Source organism: Rhineura floridana, chromosome 9 (genome assembly GCF_030035675.1).
Source record: "Rhineura floridana isolate rRhiFlo1 chromosome 9, rRhiFlo1.hap2, whole genome shotgun sequence".
NCBI lineage: Eukaryota > Metazoa > Chordata > Lepidosauria > Squamata > Rhineuridae > Rhineura > Rhineura floridana.
In genome coordinates, this window is record NC_084488.1 from 106,834,159 (window position 1) to 106,855,551 (window position 21,393).

The 21,393-nt window shown below is 43.5% G+C and overlaps 1 protein-coding gene across 5 annotated transcripts in view; it reads right to left on the bottom strand.

Annotated features, from left to right (window-relative positions):
- The window catches only part of PTPN13 (protein tyrosine phosphatase non-receptor type 13), a 196,459-nt gene that overhangs the window by 103,905 nt on the left and 71,161 nt on the right, over positions 1 to 21,393 (bottom strand). For all 5 annotated transcript variants that reach the window (XM_061583095.1, XM_061583093.1, XM_061583092.1 and 2 more), the window contains exons 3-5: positions 11,324 to 11,493; positions 8,657 to 8,722; positions 5,157 to 5,342 (exon numbers count right to left, since the gene is read on the bottom strand). In XM_061583095.1, coding sequence (XP_061439079.1) covers positions 5,157 to 5,342; positions 8,657 to 8,722; positions 11,324 to 11,493 — 422 coding nt within the window. The remainder of the gene's footprint in view (positions 1 to 5,156; positions 5,343 to 8,656; positions 8,723 to 11,323; positions 11,494 to 21,393) is intronic.

The window sequence follows — 21,393 nt, forward strand, 5'->3', positions numbered from 1 at the left end:
TTTGACAAAGTGCCCCATGATCTTCTGTTTAGCAAGCTAGCTAAATGTGGGCTGGATGGAACAGCTATCAGGTGGATTCACAGCTGGCTCCAGAATCGTACTCAAAGAGTGCTTATCAATGGTTCCTTCTCAAACTGGGCGGAAGTAATGAGTAGAGTAACACAGGGCTCAGTCCTGGGCCCAGTGCTCTTTCACATTTTTATTAACGACTTGGATGAGGAGGTACAGAGTACGCGTATCAAATTTGCAGATGATACAAAATTGGGGGGCACAGCTAATAATGTGGAAGACACAAACAAAATTCAAAGGGACCTTGATAGGCTGGAGCACTGGGCTGAAAACAATAGAATGAAATTCAACAGGGATAAATGCAAAGTTCTACACTTAGGAAAAAGAAACCAAATGCACAGCTATAAGATGAGGGATACTTGGCTCAGCAATACGACATGTGAGAAGGATCTTGGAATTGTCGTTGATCACAAGCTGAATATGAGCCAACAGTGCAATGTGGCTCCAAAAAAGGCAAATGCTATATTAGTCTGCATTAACAGAAGTATAGTTTCCAAATCGCGTGAAGTATTAGTTCCCCTCTATTCAGCACTGGTTAGGCCTCATATTGAGCACTGCGTCCAGTTCTGGTCTCCACACTTCAAGAAGGATGCAGAAAAACTGGAACAGGTTCAGAGGAGGGCAACAAGGATGATCAGGGAACTGGAAACAAAGCCCTATGAGGAGAGACTGAAAGAACTGGGCATGTTTAGCCTGGAGAAGAGAAGACTGAGGGGAGATATGATAGCACTCTTCAAGTATTTGGGGTTGCCACACAGAGGAGGACCAGGATCTCTTCTTGATCATCCTAGAGTGCAGGACACGGAATAATGGGCTCAAGTTGCAGGAAGCCAGATTTCGACTGAACATCAGGAAAAACCTCCTGACAGTTAGAGTGGTACAGCAATGGAACCAATTACCTAGGGAGCTGGTGTGCTCTCTAAAACTGGAGGTATGCCACCTGTCAGGTATGCTTTAATTTGGATTCCTGCACTGAGCACAGGCCCCTTCCACCTCTGCTATTCTATGATCCTATGAAATCTGTTTTGGAGGGTCAGAGCAGATTTAGGGGGGAGGGGAAGTTTCAATGCACAAGCCAAAGTGCTTGTACCAGTGGATGACTTGGTTGGATACAACCCCCAGTCTTGCCAAAATGTTGAAAATCCCCCCTTCAAGCCCTTTTGCTTGCTCATACAGTCCTGGGCCTCCTCAGAAGCCATTATAACATCACCTAAGTTCCTTCCGACCACCACACACACACACAAGAAAATCATTATCTACCGCTTTAATCCATCCAATATTGGAGGCTTCATTTCTCATCAAACAAGACTTTAATAAAAATGCAGCACAATTTCCTAACATTGATCCATTTAAAACACTGCATTCACTCTACGCTTGTTTGGAAAATAAAATAAAGAGCGTTATCTACAGAGATGGGGAACCAGCGCCCTTCCAGATGTTTGCTAGATGCCATCTTCCAGCGGCCCCAACCAGAATGGTCAGGGCTGATGGGAGTTGTAGCGGAACAGTGTCTGGGGGGCTATATGTTTTCCATTAAGACAGGTGGGGATTTTTAAGGGCTGGGGGAGGGGGTCTGGGGGAGGGCTTTTTCATGCATTATAAAAATGCAATCTCTGTTTTCCTACCAAATGTATGCAAGCGGTTATAAGAATGAGCTGAAAGCCCTGAAAATGGACTGCCTTCAAGTCAATCCGAACTTATGGCGACCCTATGAATAGGGTTTTCATGGAAAGCGGTATTCAGAGGTGGTTTACCATTGCCTTCCTCTGAGGCTGAGAGGCAGTGACTGGCCCAAGGTCACCCAGTGAGCTTCATGGCTGTGTGGGGATCTGAACCCTGGTCTCCCAGGCCGTAGTCTAACACTCTAACCACTACGCCACACTGGCTCTCTGTAAGCCCTGAAGTACCTGGTTAAAGTCTCACTGAAGTCAAGACTTCAGTGGGCAGTCTTAGGCAAGCCACTGTCTGCAAGAGCATAAGGCTTGCTTTTGATCCTCCAAACGATAGTTTGAAAGATCATCTGATCTACCTTAGGGAGGAAGAGCAGGAAAGGTCAACGTTCAGTGGTACAGCACATGCACTGCATGTAAATAGTCCCAAATTCAATCCCTGGCATTTTCCAGGCAGGAAAGGAAAGGACTTGTGTCTGAAACCTTGAGAACTGCTGCCAATGGTCTGACTCGTTGGAAGGTAACTTTCTATATCCCTAAAATAAAATCACCAAGGCTGAGGCTGCTAAACAAGTGGGGAACACTGTAATCAAGGCAGAACGCACAGCAGTTTACGCCTTGTCATTATTTGGTCAAACGAAATTGAGATGTGCTGGTCAGAAGCCAAGGCGAGGGCTAACAATGCGGAAGCTGCGCCTTGGGTTGACTCACAGCTTTGTCAACATTCTGCATGACACACATCATGCATCTTTGTATAGGCGTCTTCTTGCTAGATGGTCTGGGCCCTGAATGCATTTGGGAGTCTGTCAGTCCCTAATTTAAACAAACAGAACAGTAAGCAGTGCAATTATTTGATCTTATCAGCGGCATGTCTGCAGTGCAATTTAAAGGCAAGATGTTGCAGGCCAAATTTCATCCTCGTTTATCTTCAGTGATTTTTGCCGGTGTAAATCACAGGCACTGTTATACAGTAATAAAAGTCCTATGACATCTAGTGAATGAATAGACTTACTGGGTGGAATTTATTTTTATAAAGGAGGATACAAACTAATGAAGTTTGGCATCATTAATCTGTCAGGAATATCTATATCCTCAACCCGCTAGGTGGCATTTAGTCATGAGTTCAAGGTATTTATTAGGGTCAACTTGACTTTGTGCATGGATGAAACTAAACTGAGTAGGTGTGCAGACAAATTAACATAAAGGTCCTCGCTTTTCTTCTCAATTTAAGGCAAAAGTTTCTCCTTGAGCGCACTTCCGCAAACTGTGACTTCAGCTGATTAAAACAAGCAGGTGACAATTCTGAGCATGCTCACTTGAAGCAAACCTGGGAAGTTCCAGGGAGTGCAAAGGCACAGAGGACCAGTTAGCAATGTGGATGGTCCAGAATGTCAGTTGATTCCCAGCCCTGATTTGCTGAAAGGAGAAGTCTGAGAGGAGTCCCTGGGGGGGATGTGGGGACCCAACAAAGCTTGGGCAGAGGGAAAACACAGTAATAACAACTGTGGGACTCAAACCCCACAGGTAAGCAGAAGCTAGAAAAAGTGGCAGCTGAGGAGAATGCACTTTCCCCCCACCTTAAACAAGAACGGGTGGGGGGCAACCTGCTCCTCTCGCCAGATACTTGAGTGGACTTGCTCCTACTAAACTGAAACTATCCCAAGCTCTTCAGAGGGGTTTGGACAATCAAGGGTGGAAGATTCTGTTGCCTAGTACCAAGTAACATTATGGCATCTGGTTGCCACTGTAAGAGTAGGATGCTGGACTCGATGGCCTGATCCAGCCCATTAGAGCCCTCTCACCTCACGTCTCCTGCCCTGCTAACCAACTCAGCTCTCTGGCAAGTCGACACAATTTGGAAGGACAGAAGTCAACCCGCTGAAACCTAAGTCCTATTCAGCAAACAGACGAAAAGCGGTGGTGGTGCTGCTGAACCTATGCTAGAACCCATACACCGTTTAGCACCCCTCCATGAGTTTGAGGATAAAAGTGGTGAGCCTCCCCACACAATTCAGAACCCTCCCTGCTTCAGACCTTTGCTCTGAAACTCATGGAAGGAGCTAAGCTGTGTAAAGATGATGTGGTGGAGTGGGTGGAGCGTGGCAGCGCACCCCAATGTCTGCTTACATGAAAGGAGCTCCAACTCCAGATAGGGCTTATGCATTTGGCTACTTATTTTGTTATAGTTAACGTTTGAAACAAGTAACCGAAATTAAGCTACTAAGGTGAAGGGGAAGTCAGCTAGTTTAAAACAACAACAGCAGATAATTTGTGCAAAGTAGGTGTTCATTTTTATGAAAGCAGTTCCTGCCTAGTCAATATGATCTACAGCACAACGCTATACACGTTGACACAGAAGTAAACCCCTTTGTTTTAAGCAGAGCTTACCAGGTAAGTGTGTAGGATTGCAGCCCCAATGTGTTTTTTAAAAAAAAAAAAACTCACAAGCATTTCTAACTGCACAGTTACCTGGTGATGTTGAGGACCCAGCAACATCTTTACTGTGCACCAGAAGAGTCCTATTAAAGCTTTCAATCCCTCGTACAATTAGAATTTGGTTATGAGGAAAGTGGGGTTGCCCTGCAGGCCTCACCTCAGCTATTGCATTCCTGTTGTCTAAGCCCTGCTGTCCTGAGGAAAAAGTCTGAAGCAAGGAGTCTGCTCTACATGGGAGGCCTGCACGATTTAGAGCCCTGTTGTGCAGTTTTCTAAATCATGCAGACAGCCTATGCATGTACAGCAGGCTCCCTGCTTAAGATCTTGAGCCCCAACATGTGGAAGGCAGTGGGGCCATACAATGAGGATGTGATTAGGGATGCAGAGAAATTCAGTGCAGTTCTCACTTAAAGGTGAACCTAACTAATTTGCACTTTCTGAAACAATATGAAAACCAAAACACAGCCATCCTTTGAAATTCTCAACATTTTGCAGTGCAATTCTCTAGCCAAGTAATGTGTACAAAAATGCATACACTGAGGTAAAGTGTGTGTAAAAATTCATATAGTGAAAATAATATACAAAAATGCATTACATTACAGAAAATTGCTTCACAAAAAGTGTATATTAGGCAAACAAACTTGCATATTAGGAGAAATTTGCACTGAAGTTCTCATGAATTTTCATGAAGACTTTAAAAAAATCACAAATTGACAGGGACAAGTGAACTTAAGATTGGAAAAATAAGAAAGTCAAGTGGGTTTCAAGGTAAACCAGGTGTGTGTCTCCCCTCCTATTGCTAGTTATCTTGCAAATCTCTCAGAAGCCCCGTAAGATGCTCTGAAAAGTCCTGAAATTTCATCTATTAATTTTTAGAATGTTTCTTTAAGGAAGGCTGAGAAGGTGACTATGATATGCCAATTTCCCCACAGTAGTTTTGCCAACTCTCAATTATTGCTCAACTTGCTTATAAACACTTACCCCAGACAAACTCCCCAGAACCAGTTTAACCAACTGTTTCACATATGAGAAGGAAGGTGCGCAGTTACTGTTCCGGATGTGAGCACTGCAGGTGTCCAAAACCGTCCGTACCGACACGCGGGCATAAACAACATCTTCACACATGCCAAGCAGTATGCTGTTCAAATGATCCCCAAGTTTGATGGGCTGATGGTAAATAGAAAAAACATTGAGAAGTCTGGTTAATGTTTGCTCTCCCCCCCTCTTTCTTGCTTTCATCCTCTCTGATCACACCATGATAAGGTTAAAGGAGCTTTGAGATAGGTACACAGGTGCATAGGAAGCTGCCTTTGATCGAGTGAGGCCATTGGTCCATTTAGCTCACTGCTGTCTATGCTGACAGTCGTGACTATCCAGGGTTTCAGACAAGGGTCTCTCTCCCATCCCAGAGATGTTGGGGATTGAACCTTTTGCATGGAAAGCAGATGCTCTACCACTGAACTATGGCCCTTACCCTAATATATCATCATATCCCAAAGGATACCAATAGCTGAATAAAAGCAAACCAACCCACTGATCTTAAAAGCCAATGAGATGGATGCAAAAGTTCCTTTCTTTTGATGGAAGCAGTCTTAATCCAATAGAAGGATTCATTCCACTTTGCAGGAGGAAGAAAACCTTTGGATTCCACCATATTACTGCAATCCTAAACGTACTTACTAGGGAGTAGGCCCTATTGAACACAGTAAACCTTTCTTCCAAGTAAATATGCACAGAAAGGTCACACTATTTATCCAGTTAATAGTTCCAACCCAAATAGTAAAGAGGTGAATTAACCATTTTTTGGTTCTTGGATCCCAAAGACAAAATCTTCCTACACTAACATTCATCCATTTACTTATTTACTGCTTTCCCAGTTAAAACTGATCAAGGGGGCATGCAAAAATAATTTTTGAGATGTAACATAAAAACGGAAAGCCATTAAGAGTCTGATGGAACCTTAAAGAACAACAAAAGCATGATGGCCCACTTTTTCAGATTCATGAAAAGCTTTTAAAATCATAAAATGTATTAACAAAGCTGCAGAAGCACTTTAAAAAAAAGGTTTGGTAAATGGAAACCTACAGAAACAGCTTGCAATCGTTAAGTGCTGTAGTAATAATTATTTATTATTTATTTATTATTTGATTTATATCCCACCCTTCCTCCCAAAAGGAGCCCAAGGCGGCAAACAGAAGCACTAAAAACACTTTAAAATATCATAAAAACAAGCCTTAAAATACATTAAAACAAAACAACTTTAAAAACATTTTTTTTAAAAAAAAGCTTTAAAAACATCTTAAATAAAAAGGGTTAAAAACATATTGTTTAGAAAAAAATGTTTTTTTAAAAAAAAACATTGAAAAGCAATTGCATAAAGATACATGGCGGTTAATCATAGAAATGTCACGTTGATATTTTTATTCATATCGCTAGGAAAACATTTTTAGTAAACCAGTAAAAGAAAAAAACAACTAATGATCCACACCTCTATGGTGCTTTTAAATAAGATGGAGCAATTAAAGGGGAATCTGGATGGGGACTCTGATACGCAATAAACATACTTATTATAACTCCTTGCTGAACTTCAGGTATATGACAAAGACTTTCTACTTCCAGTAGGCATTTTAAAGTAGTGTTTAGGTTTCTGTTTGGGTTTTATTATGAATTTTTATTGTTTTATTCTCTTGTCTTGGTTATTTTTATGTACACTGCTTAGAAATTCTAATAATTAAGCAGTATATAAACACCTTATATAAATACATATAATAAATATGAATACATGAAACTGCATACCTGTTTCTCCATCTATGCTGGTATTGTCTGCTCTGACTAGCAGCAGCTCTCCAAGGTCTCTGATAAAGCTCTTTCCTAATACCTGCTACCTGATCCCTTTAAGCGGAGATGCCAGGAACTGAACACAAGACCTTTTACGTGCAAAACATGCATTCTACACTGAGCTACGGATATTCTCTTAACCCAAACTCTGTTAATCAGCCCCTAAGAACAACTCTGGGCTGGTTCTCATATACATATTTGATCACTTCTTAACGTCTAGCTGAATATGCGAACCACCTTCTCTGAAAAGTGCTGAGCTCCAGTTCATTCCAGGTGATATTAAAGTTCTATTTTCAGTGATTGGCTCATTCACACATGGAAAGTGGCAGCGCTGGCTGCCAATTAGCTACCACGCTAAGTTCAAGGTGCTGATTCTAGTGTACAGCTAAAAGATCATCTCATCCCTTATATATGCTATCAGTCACTGAGCTCTGCAAGGGACAGCCTCTTGCAGATACCATTTTATCAGGAAATTCATTCCATACAATACAGGAATTGGGCCTTTAGTGTCATGGCTCCTTTGGAATTCCCTCCTGTCAAATATTAGAGAGGTGCTGTCTTTTCAGTGCCCACTGAATACTTTATTTCAACAAGTCTTTCATTTGTTATTGTTTTATTACTGTTGTTGTATTATATTATTATGAAATTGCTTTTGTAATTGGTGTTTGCTTTTGTTGTGGGCTACTTCGAGCACAGTTTGTTTGTTTGTTTGTTGTTTTTGTAAGTCGCCTTGAGTTCCATTTTGGGGGGGAAAGCGACTAATAAATATCATTAATATAAATAAATAAATAAATAAGTAGAGATCTTTCCCAGTCTGCATGCATATTGGGATTGCTTTTAGATGTTTTAACTGTTTTATCCCTTCTGCGTTTGCCACCTTGGGTTCCTTTGGGGGGAAGGGCGGGATATAAATTTAATAAATATTAATAATGTCATCACTTGATACCACAGACAACCAGGAACAAGCATGCATGGGTGAACCTGGACCTATATCAGGATACATTTCTCCTTAACACAGAAACGTTATATGAAACAAGTGAGAGCTAAGGAAGCCAACCGACTGGGCAGCTGGAACCAGCCTAGTCTTGTAATTAGGTGGCAACACCCATACAGCTGGGAACTGCTTATATTTTCCCCCTTGCATTACTAGTTGATCATCTTGTCTATTCTGTTGGAAGCACACACACTCAAGGGTGTACACCCTCAGTTGATAGGACAACTTCCCAGCTACCACAGGCATTTGGATTTGAGCCTTTGTATTTCACTGTCAACTTTCACAGTTCTCTTCTGGTGACATGCCCTGTCTAGCACTGTAAGTCATTATTACATATATGTTTGTTGATTAGCAGCAGTGCCGGTAAAACAGTAATAATACTCCCATTTGGCACCAGTTCTTCCTGTCTGTCATGGGTTGCTGGGGTAGAGGAGAAGTTAAGCACTCCACCTTTCTTATTTATTTATTATTAAATTTATATCCCGCCCTTCCTTCCAAAGGGAGCCCTTCTTCTTCCTGCTTCTCTCCAGCCGTCTATCGACTCTCAATACCGCTTTAGAGCAAAAAAACCAATAGGAATTGACTGGCAGCAAGTTATTGTGACCCCAGTTATTGTAACGTGGATGAGCAGCATACCTTCACTACTTACCTGGCTTTGTGGAACATCATAGTCAGCTCCCCAATAAAGGGTCATTCCAAGAGAATAAATGTGAATCTGCAACAAAAGAGGCATAAGGGGAATTAATGGTGTAGCAAAAGCTCGGGGTGTAATTATCTCTGTGATGGGGAAAAAGGAAGGAGAGGAAGTTGACAGAAGATGGAGCCTTGCAGGATCTCCAGGAAAGATCCCAATATGTCTTATAACCACATGAGATGCAGATTATGTGAAACAGCTGCGGCAGAAAGAGATTTCTTATGCAAATTGGCAGTTACATGTAAAGCTCTTCGGTCTGAGCACAAATGAATAATAGCTTGGTTCTTAAGAGATTTTTTGCTAAAAGGCTTCTTGCTCTTTTTCACAAGACAGGAGCTGATTTCAAAATCCCTTCACCCCAAATAAGCTGAAACAACTGAGCATCCCTGGCAACATTAGAGTTAATACAATTGTGGACTTGTTTGTTTTTTAGTTTGAATTTAGTAAGTGACCAACAAGGCATTCTTTTGTCTGTGCAGCAGTCTGCCAGAAATTTATCACTGAGTACATCATTTTTTTGGTTTAGGAATGAAGTCATAACCCAGAGGCTCATGTAACCCTGTCATTGTATTTCAGGAGGTCATTATAAGTGGGAATTTGGTCTGTAGCACTTTTTGTGGAACACACTCAGATTTCAGGAACAAGAGCTAAAAATAAAAACAGATTCCCACTCAGAAGCTCTCCTGATGAACCATGGCTGCAACAAAAGAAAATAAAAATACTGGAAGGGAAAAGTAATTAGCAGACACAGACATATGTGATGTCAGGAGTAGGGCACGTAAAGACATGGCTGGGATCAGCTGCACTAGAGAGTTGCTCATGGGTGCTGAGAATGATACCCTTTGAAGGTGCACTGTCATGCTAATTGGGTGACTGGTGCTGAGAGCAAGCCCCTTTGAAGTCCAAGGGCAGGCATAGTTTGGATTCAGACTGCACCTGCTTTTTCTCTGCAGACCAGCAGAGGAGACGTCCATTGAAAGGCCCATAACACACCTGCAAAGAGACTCATTCTCAACATTCATCAGCTGATCAGCACTGAGAGTGAGTCCCTTTGAAGTCATCATAATGGTGTCAGACAACTGACAAGTGGGCAGCCCTGTGGGGGCTGGGGGAGTCAAGGATCCAGCCCACCAACTGGATCCCGTTCCCCACCTCTGATTGACACAATTCAACATTTAATATTAACCATCGACTGAATCTTCAGTGTGCCCCAAGGCCTAGGTGCGAACCATTATTCACAAGACCAGCGTTCTTCAGGCATGCTCTCATGTGGATGGTGAAACGGCGGTGCCTCCTTGCCCTGACCTCAACACTGCATGCCATGCAGGATGCTGGTGCTTGCACATTGCATGTGGTCATCTGCACACTGCCTCGTTTGCAGACGGGTGTACACAACGTGCAGATGTTTGTGATGGGGCCTCCATGGAGCACAATGCTGGGGGTGGGGCCAGGGGACATGGTTCTACCATATCATCCATGCATCTATTTGTTTGATATGGGGAAAGGGCCATAGCTCGATGGTACAGCATCTGCTTTGCATTCAGAAGGTACCAGGTGCAATCCCCAGCATATCCAGGTAGACCTGGCAGGGATTCTCTGCCCGAAACCCTGGAGAGCTGCTGCTGGTCAACACAGACAATACTGAACTAGATGGTCCATTGGTCTCCCTCAGTATAAGGCAGCTTCCTATATTCCTATGTACCTTCATATTCTGCCCTTCATATAAGAGTAAATAAAACCACCATACATCAATGAAACATCATTAAAACCACAAAATCATAGTAAAGACACAGAAATACAGCATCAATATCATCAGTAGAGCCACACTTCAGGAGTGATGGTCCAAACGTCTGTCTAAATAAAAATGTATTTAGCTTTCTCTTGAATATTTCTACAGTGGGGGCATAACAAAAGTCACTTGAAAGGGAGTTCTACATGCAAGGGGTCACCACCAAGAATGTCCTATCCCATGTAACTGACCTTGTAACCTCTGTTCTGGGCAGGCCTCTCCTGCTGAACATAATGCATAACTCTACATGTTGGGGCTACCAGTGGCTTAGGTTCTGCTCACATGACTTATTCAATGCAAAAATGGGGGGGATCCCTCTTTTCTACTCTCCTGTAACACATGTCCTTGGAGGCAATCTATGAGGGATCAGACCCAAAGATGGATGAGACCACCCTTTTGTCCTCCCTGTCATCCCCTTTTATGTCTCTCTCCCTCCCCTTATGCAATCCTTGCTTCTCCCCTTCTCCTCCTTGCCACCCACATGAAATTAAGCCAAGGACTGTTTGTGGCTGTAGGGCTGCAGGTTGCCCAGCAGTGTGATTAAATTCTTCATTTACACTGTGTACCATGTATGCCAGTGGGGATCCCATGAGCTGTACTCTTGTGCCCAACTGGGCACAGACCCTACCCGATTGGGTGCACAGGCCAGAAAATTAGGAGACACTGTAGCCTGAAAGGGGACAGATGAAGAGTATGGGGCAGACAGTTGGATACCTGAATTTCTGAAATTGAAATAGCTAAGAAGAACCTCAGCTCTGGGATATTTAACCCATTCTTTTTTCATTTCCCCAGATACAACTTAAGAAAACAACAGAAATGAGTCTCTGCTGTACCTTTTCAACATCGGAAAGAGATGATAGCGACTGATTTTGGAGAACTTCTGGTGCCGTGAATGCTCGCAGGTCTTGGTTAGAAACATTTTCATCTGTAAATGATACGCTGCCGGATGGAAGCAGCAGGAGAGACCATGGGGAGATGATGAAGCCCAGAGCAGTAGGATCAGCTGTATGTGGAAGGACAGAAATAAATAGCAGATTAAACAGCAGATTTTAAAAAAGAACTTTGCATACATCCATTCAACTTCCAGTCTTGTCCTAAGGCAGCAGTGGGGAACCTCTGGCCCACAAGTCCATTTCAGCCAAGCCACACCCATCTGTTCTCCACTTGCCTTCATATAGTGGCAGGTGTGGGGCAAGTAAAGATGTGACAGGGCCATAAGAGATTTTGCAGATCCTAATGACCAGCTAATTGGTTGTACGTGCAAAGCCCTGCGCACAACCCTTTGCAAGCGACAACAATCAGCTGATTGCCAAGGCTCACAAAATGCTGGGCTCAGGAGTTTGCAACCGCTGACAATCAGCTGATCATTTGGGTTTGCAAGGCTATGCATTTGCTTGGATAGTCTGATTTCAAACTGCACAAAAAAATCCACCAGGTCATATAATATCACTGTGATGCCAGATGACTAAGAGGTGGGCATCACCAACTTGCAGTGTGTTTGCATGAGTGAGATAAGTGGATGCTGGTGCCCATCGGAACTGGTAGGGCGGAAGGCAAGGTGGTTGAAAGTAGTGAAGCCAGATCTAATGGTGGATGGAGCCAACCAATTCTGGTTTGTCCCCATCCCCTGGGAATTCTACATAGGCAACGCTAACGAGGAGGAAGCTGGTAGCCAAAACCACTCCTTAAGACTGGCTGTAAGAAGGCAGCAAGTGGGAGTTAGATGAGGGCAGACTGAGCTTGATGGAGCAAGTGCCCTACCTGTCCTAATAGGCCAGCCTCCATTGGACATAAGGATGTGGCCCATTGGCCAGATTCAATTTCCCTCCTCTGACCTCAGGCTTTAACATCTTTAACTTCTGTTCCTACATTGTGCTGCTTTCCAGAGACAGAGGAACTGGCATACTATTCAAATTAAGTCCTCCCCAAACAGGGGCTCCCCCAAAAGGAACATATATTTTTCAAATTTATTTTAATTTATTTGGGTTTTCTCCTTTGTAGAATTTAAATACTCTGAAATGGAAATCTAGAGCCATGGCGCAAAACCCTACTGGATTAGGACAGCTGCTAAGATCTGGGTGATCCAGCTCCCCTATCATCTATTTGCAGATCATACAACTGATTCAAAAAGCCTGTTTGTTATCAATAAATAAGACCCAAAGCATGTCTGCATGCCTCCTTCCCCACTGTCAAGAAGGCAGGCAATATTTTCATACACTGTGGATTATAGCCAATTAAGTACTACTCAGAGTAAACCCATTGAAATTAATGAACCTTACCATGTCTACTCACTTCAATGGGTCGACTCTGAGTAGGACTAGCATTTAATACCACCCTATATTTTGTACAGTAGGATCCAACGCCACCTTTAATATATGAACTAATAACTTTGCTTCCTGATTTTTTCTGTGCACAGTTACTCAAAACATCAAAGCCAGAACAAAACCCTGCAAATTGGAATACCTTTCCTCCCTCAGGTTTCCTTTTCCACCTTGAAAAACTAATCTGTCAGCTAAAAATGATTACAACGTGCCTGTCAGGACTAATTCTCACACAGAAAACAACTCAAGCGTTAATTGGTGTAGCAGTGGGAACCTGTGTGGAGGAGAGAGAGTCCACACTCTCCACAAGAACCTCCATTCATGCTCTGCGAATAACATTGCTGTGAAGAAAAGCAAACTCTGAAATGGTTCAGCCTACACTTGACCTTTTATGAGAGGAAACCTTCTGCCCCCAGAAACGGCAGACCTTGTAACAATAAACCTCACTGTAGAGAACTTGACAGAATGGTCACCCACACTAGTATGCTGTGTTTTTCAGTCATTTGCTAGGGTTTCTTTCAGTCTTAAAATGGACACAACACCTCTGTCAGGGGAAATCATCCTGTACATTGTTGGGGCATACCAAAAGACTCTTCCTTCCCTTCCAGTTTTATGTAACGTCCATCCACTTTACAAACCACGTGTTATCACCATAATGTAAGATGACAGTATGGCAAAGTGGTTAGGGTGTTGGACTAGGGCTTGAGAGACCAGGGTTCAAGTCCCCACTCAGCCATGAAGTTCACTAGGTGACCTTGGGCCAGTCACTGTTACTCAGCCTAAACTACCTCACAGGGTTGTTGCAAGGATGAAATGGAGAGGGAGAGAAACATGAATGCCGTCTTGAGTTCCTTGGAGGAAAGGTGGAATATAAATGCAATAACAAATAAATAATAAAAATGTCTAAATTCATGAGGCTGATATTATTGTATACTGTAAATACAGTAACATTTAGGAGTATAATTCTTCCACAGTCAGCAAAGTTGATCTTTCAAAAATAACTGATGCTGAGGAGTCAAGAGTTTATCGGGAATGGCCATAGCCCAGTGACAGAGAGCACATACTTTGCATCTAGAAGTGGGATCGCAGATAACTGCCCCAGTACCATCATAAGCACAAATAATTGTGAATGCGCAATAAACAAAAGATGTCTGCAGAGGCCCTCTGGTGAGCTGGAAAAGGCAGGGTGGGTAGCTGTAGCGCAGCATGGCATCTTAGCAACGATAGCTAAGGAGAAGGGATTGTCCTCACAGTTACTTTCCTGTACAGCTCCTTCACTTTGTGCTAAAAAGCAAGCAAAAACTCAGCACATTTCACCTGCTAGTAGCAAAGCATAACAAATGGGAAGTATCGGCTGTTAGCTCTGTCCCTCTGGAGTCTGCCAGGCTCCCCACCCTCACCGGCCCCATCCAGAGACAAGCATTTTTTAACATCAGAAGTTGGAACAATCTTATAAGGCCATGATGATAAGGAAAAGGAATAAAGTACTCTCCACACACCAGTGCCATCACACAGGTTTCATTTGCACTGCACATTTAAAGCACTATCATACCACTTTAAACAGCCATGGCTTCCACCAAAGAACCCTGGGAACTGTAATGTGTTAACGGTGCTGAGAGTTGTTAGGACACCCCTTTTCCCCTCACAGAACTACAATTTGCAGAGTGGTTTAACGGTCAATCCCTCCTGGGAATTGTAGCTCTGTGAGGGGGATAGGGGTATCCTAACAACTCTGAGCCCTCTTAACAAACTACAGTTCCCATGATTCTTTGGGGGAAGCCATGACTGTTTAAAGTGGTACGACACTGCTTTAAATATACAGTGCAGATAGGGCCACAATCACTGCAACTGGGGTCTCACTGAAGACGGGACTCTATGTAACACTTAGCTGGAGGTAGCCCTCCAAAAGTTGTTGGATTCTAACTCCCCTCAGACAGCACGGCCAACAGTCAGGGACGACGGAGCTGCAGTCAAATAACATCCAGAGGACACCCCGATTACTCCAATATATTCTTCTCAGTGTTTAATGGGTAGAATGCCGAAACCAAAAGAACAAGGAACAACTGGGAAAGGGAGGGGCTTTTGCAAGGGACTCCAGAAATATTACACAACAGAATGCTGGTTTAATGTTAAAACCACATAAATTCACTGAGCTACATACAAAAGTTCAAATTACTGTTGTACCACTTAGCAAAAAACATTTGCTGTTCTAAGCAAGGAGCCTATGAGCCCAGTTCGGATGGTATGCCAAAATGTGAAAATGAAAAACAAACAGAACTATACATCCCTTTTCACATTATCAAAAAAAATGGTTAAATATTTTATAGTTCCAGCACCATATGGAAGTATAGATTACACATATAGTTTAAAATCCACAGTAGATTAGGTATACTGAAAACTCATTTATTTTGAATAAGACTTGGAGTTACCTATACGCCTGGAAACAGGAGGAACATTAAGAACACAAGAAAAGGCCTGCTAGATCAGGCCCAATGCCCATCTAGCTCAGCATCCTGTTCTCCCAGTGGTCAAGTAGATGCCCATGGGAAACTCACAAGCAGAACCTGAGCGCCACAGCACTCTCCCCACCTGTGATTCTCAGCAACTTATATCCATAGGCATTTATGGCCTTCAACAATGGGTGTACAACTTAGTCATTGTGACAAATAGCCTCATCCTCCATTCGCATGCATGCATGCAAGCATTCATTTATTTTATATCCTGCCCTTCCTCCCAGAAGAAGCCAGGGCAGCAAACAAAAACACTAAAAGCACTTTAAAACATCTTAAAAACAAACGGCTTTAAAATGTATTAAAACAAAACAACTTTAACAACATCTTAAAATGCAATTCTAGCACAGACACAGAATGGGATAGGTCTCTATGTAAAAGGCTTGTTGAAAGATGAAGGTCTTCAATAGCCACCAAAAAGATAACAGAGATAGTGCCTGTCTAATATTGAAGGGGAGAGAATTCCAAAGTGTCAGTGCCACAATGCTGATCCCAAGCTGTGTAGGCTTTTGTACACCAAAACTAGAACCTTGAACTTGGCCCAGTAGCTAATGGGCAGCCAGTGCAGTTCTTTCAGCAGCGAGGTAACATGTTGACGATACCCTGCCCCAGTGCGCAATCACACCACCACATTTTCCACCAGCTGAAGCTTCTAGACCAACCTCAAGGGCAGTCCCACACAGAGGACAACAGTAGTCAGGCTATCCTAGTCCAGATATGGCCACAGCTGTCTTACCAGCCAAAGCTGGTAAAAGGCACTCCTAGATACTGAGGTCACCTGGGCCTCTAGCAACAAAGATGGTTCTAGGAGAACTCCCAGACTATCAACCTGCTCTTTCAGAGGGAGTGCCTTTCAGAAGGATACCATGGTCAATGGTATCAAAACCATTGAGAGATCACATAAGAATAACAAGGTCGCATTCCCCCTGTCCTTCTCCCAATAAAGGTCATTACCAGGCCGATTCAGTCCCATAACCAGGCCTAAACCAAGACTGGAATGGATAACCTGTTTCATCCAAGAATATTTGCAATTGCTGCACCACAACCCTCTCAATCACCTTCCATAAAAAGGTATTTGCAACTGGTAGTTGTCACAAACCAACGGGTCCAGGACAGGCTTTTTCAGGAGCTGTCGGATCACTGTCTCTTTCAGGGCAGCTGTGACCGCTCCCTATTGCAAAAATGCATTGACCGCACCCTGAATCCACTCAGTCACACCCCTTCGGCAAGCTTTAATAAGCCAAGAAGGGCAAGAGTTGAGGGGACACGTTACTAGCCGCATTGTCGCAAGCACCTGGTCCACATCAGGCCGCATCAAGTGAAACTGATCTCAAGAAGATGCGGCAGATGTTGTACTGGATACTCCACTGGGGACTACAGTAGATGTGGATGGGACATCAAGACGGCTATGGTTCACTGGTGTACCAAGGTGTACCAATTATTATTAATTATTATTATTTAAATTTATATCCTTCCCTTCTTCCCAATGGAGCCCAGGGTGGCAAAGAAGCAATAAAACAATTAAAACATCTTAAAATATCTTAAACCTATTCCAATACAGATGCAGACTAGGATAAAGGTCTCTAGTTAAAAGGCTTGTTGAAGGAGGAAGGTCTTCAGTAGGCACCAAAAAGATAACAAAGACCAGGCCAGTCTAATATTTAAGGGGAGGGAATTCCAAAGGGTAGGTGCCACAACACTAAGGGCCTGATTCTTATGTTGTGCCGAACGGACCTCCTGATAAGATGGTATTTAGGTCTGACATTGCTGACTGGTGACCCACCCTATTTATTTTTCACATTATTCACCCTCTTTTCCTCTGTGATAGAACTCAAGGCAGCCTATGTAGGGTTCCCACATCGCCCCGCATCTAGGCACCGAGCTGCCCTAGTCCTACTTAGCAAGGTTGCTTCATCCTGTGCTTTCAGGATCTCGGACCCTGCCATGGGACTTTTTGGCAACTATGGGACAAGTATGTAAGAGCCAGTGTGGTTAGAGCATTGGACTAGGACCTGAGAGAGACCAAGGTTCAAATTCCCTTTCAGTCATAAAGGTCACTGGGTGGCCTTGGGCCAGTCACAGTCTCTCAGCCTAACCTACCTCACAGGGTTGCTGTGAGAATGAAATGGTGAGGAGAACTAAATACGCCCCCTTGAGTTCCTTAGAGGAAAGGTGGGAGATAAATGTAATAAATAAATAGATAGATAAATAAATAAATAAAAGTCCAGCCCAAAAATATGAGCTAGTGCCATGCTAATTCCACTTTTGCAAATAACCAACCTTCCATGCCTTGGGGTTGTTTTACCCAAAGCCTACTGGGCAAGCAAATGAGCAGAGAGTCATGCAGCAAGGAAGTGATATGGAGACAAGGAAACATCATTATCAAATGTATTACCCGCCCTTCACCAGCAGGTTCCAGGAGAGAATACAACAGTTTCAAATTTAATATTAAAAACAATTAAAACAAATCACCACTGCAGCAATAGCTAGGCTAGGACTGTGGGTTCTACTGCTTCTCTCTAGGCATGCCACAAAAGCCTATTGAATGTGCAACTTGCAGGACTTGCGCCACAGACTGTCTACCTGTGCTTTACACATTCCATCTGTCTAGAACAGTCTTCCCTAAACCTGGCGCCCTCTAAAATCATCCCTGACCATTGGCAAAACTGGCTGGGGCTGATGAGAGTTGGGAGGCCCAACAACTTTTGGAGGGCACCTGGTTAGGGAAGGCTGGTCTAGAAAAAAAGGTTTGCAAGGCCAACGCTTGCAAAAGCATATTGGAACACAACATTTTGAAGGTCAAAGTAGAGTTCCAGAATAGACTTTGATCTGAATTAAACCATTGCAAAAAGGAAGTATGAAGTTGGGTGGCTGTTTTTTTTCTGGAGTGCAGAAATATATAAAAGTGGTACTGTGAAGCTTGCTAAATTTTCCAAACTGAACTCCGCCAACCAAACAAATGCAACTGCATGCCAAATTTCTTGAGAAGCCAGCACAAAAGGACCAGAATAGAAAACATTTGAGAGGGGAGGAGAGAACACAAGTTCGAAAACTAACAGAGATTTTGACAGAGAGAATGCATGAATCTAAAAGAATGATGACACAAACTGATCACCAAGAGACAATTCCATTTGGAGGGCACACAAAAAACAGTACGTTGTATAGGCCTCCCTGCAGGCAGAAGGTTAACCATATCAGGGAGAAGACTAGGCTAGTGTGTTAGTTTTCACCATACAGGAAGATCTTTGAAATGGGGAAGCATCCAAACATGCAATTCTCAATCACTTGCTTTTTGTGCCAGCATGATAGACTCCAAGATGATGTAAGCAGAGCTTGGAAAAGTTACTTTGTTTGAACTACAACTCCCATCAGCCCAATCCAGTAGCCATGCTGGCTGGGGCTGATGGGAGTTGTAGTTCAAAAAAGTAACATTTCCAAGCTCTGGATGTAAGGAAGGGTGCCTGACTCGTTCCATGTCATCCTTCCTGGTGCTTCTCTCTCACGCACACACTTCTGGGCTCACTTAGAATCATAGAATGGTTGAGTTGGAAGGGGCCTATAAGGCCATCAAGTCCAGCCCCCTGCTCAATGCAGGATACAAATCAAAGCATTCCCGACAGATGGCTGCCCAGCTGCCTCTTGAATGCCTCCAGCGTCGGAGAGCCCACTACCTCCCTAGGTAATTGGTTCCATAGCATTTGACAATGCTACAATGGACACAGGGACCAAATCGTATTTCTCCACTGTTGTTCCAAATGCACCCTGTTCCAACTGGGTCCTGTCCTCCACCCAACCCCGCAAAATGAATCAGAAAAGTGGCTGAAAGCAAGATGGCCAACTCTGGCAATCCACACTGGGCTGAACAGTTGGCTGTAATTGCGTTACTTGGTCCTGTATCCTTGTATTCTGTACTCTTTTCTTCAGTTTTGTTTTCCTTCTGTTACTGTTGCTTTCCTGTTGTTGACATTACTATAATGGCTTAATATGCTCTTGTTAAAATTCTAATAAAAATAGTTTTAAAAAATAAACTATTGGCTATGGACCTGGCTGGTCTTGCACTAAGGCTTTTAGGAACAAGAAGCTGTTTTATACTGGGCCAGATCATTGGAGCATCTCTTCTATACTGGCTGGCAGTGGCTCTCCAGGGTTTCAGACAAGGTTCCCCCCCCCCCCCGCTCTGCCTGGAGTTGCCAGGGACTGAACCTGGAACCTTTTGCATGCAAAGCATGTGCTCTACTCACAGAGCTACAGCTCTCCCCTTTACCAGACCTGTTTCGCCTGTTTATTCTCTACTAGCAATTAATGCAGCCCCGATGCTGTGGCAGATACGTGCCCCACTTCTTTAGTCTGTCCTCTGCAGCCTGGATATTGTTGCATCATGCCTCCTCACTTGCTCAAACCGGGAGCAAATTCCAGGGTCAGCAGGGTTTTAGTTCCTTTGCATGAGAGAGCATTGGAGAACCCGTAAGATCTTTGCAGTATTGGCTTTATTTACAAGAATAGAAGGAGCAGAGGCAAAAAAGCATTACTAAAAGGAGCAACTCTACTGCCCCATGTTATACTCCCCTATCTATTTATGGGATGTTGCCTTTTTTTAGCCCACCCTGGGCAACTAGAGAGGGGCTATGCACCCTCAAGAGACGTTCAGCTAACTCTCAGCTTTCTCTCTGTCCGATATAAAGTTGAAAACTACTTTGTCACCAGTTCCCTCCCAAGGGTGGACATGTGACCTACGTTACAGAGGACATGTGCAGTCCTCTCTCTGAAGGGATGTCTGCTCCAAGGCTAATTGACAGTTAAAGAACCATAAGAAAGGTAAGCAGGGCCTTTCAGGTTACCCAGCGACAGGTATCACCTGGACAGCAGACTGAGGAGACACACAAGGTCCCCTGGTCATAATCTTTCTTACTGTGGTGAGGTGTATTACATTCCCATTTACATTACAGTATTGAGTTTTAAAAGTGCATCTATACACCAAACCACATGCAGTTTTTAGGCAAATTGGGTCCTCTTTTTGGATGGTGGATTACTTCTTTTTTGGTGATGTTTAAGTGGCCATTTTATCTCTCCCCTTAGTTCGGGAGGGATGGGTGACACCCAGCATCTGGGAATCCTTTTCACAACACTGAAGGGAGATCTCCTGATATCACTGGACCATCTCCCTACAATCAGCTCCCTTTTACCAAATAAACATTCATAAGAAAGAGAACAGTTGGCCAGCAGCCATGTCAATGGCCTATGTTTTAGAGCACCTGCTTTGCATGCAGAAAGTCTCAAGTTCAATCCCCGGCATCTCCAGGCAAGGGCTAGGAGAATCCCCTGCCTAAAATCCTGGAGAGCTGCAGCAAGTAGCGATGGTGGAGAAATTCGATTCAGTTCCCATGTAAAGCTGAATCTCTCAAATTCACACTTTCTGAAACAATGAGACCTGAAACACAGCCGTCCTTCAAAATTTGCACTTAGCTACATTTTGCAATGCAGTTCTCTAATGAACCAATGTTTACAAAAAAAGGCAGGTATTCAGCGAAAGTACACACAAAAATGAATGTATTAGCTCCACTCTGTGCTGGCAATATTGAGCTAGGTGGACCAATGGCCTGACTCAGTATAAGGCACCCCTCAGTGTTCCTCCTGGTTATGCCCTTGCGTGCCTGGCTGGTCCTGCTTCTCCTCCTACACTGCCTGGCCTCTTGCCCTGGCCGAAGTCTTGACCCAGACCTCTCCTTGTCAAAACCACCCACTGCTCCATCCCTTGTTGAGGCTGCGGACCAAGACTGTACTCTTTCACTTAGCTAAACGTCCATTAAACAAAGGATGTTTCTTTATCATATGCCCCGAGAGCCTTGTGTTTTCTCCCTTTCATACCTTCCACTGTTGCATCCTCAGAAGCAACAGGGTTGAGGGGAGCTCAAAGTGGTTTGCCATTGGGGTCCCCCCACTCGAGAAGCCTTTTGAGGCATAAACCCCAGAGCGTCCATACATAAAGTGATTTTTTTTAATGGAGGAGAAGAAAAACAATCTTTTCACTCCTGTTTTTGTCTCTGCACAGTGGCTCTCAAATGAGCCCTCTTT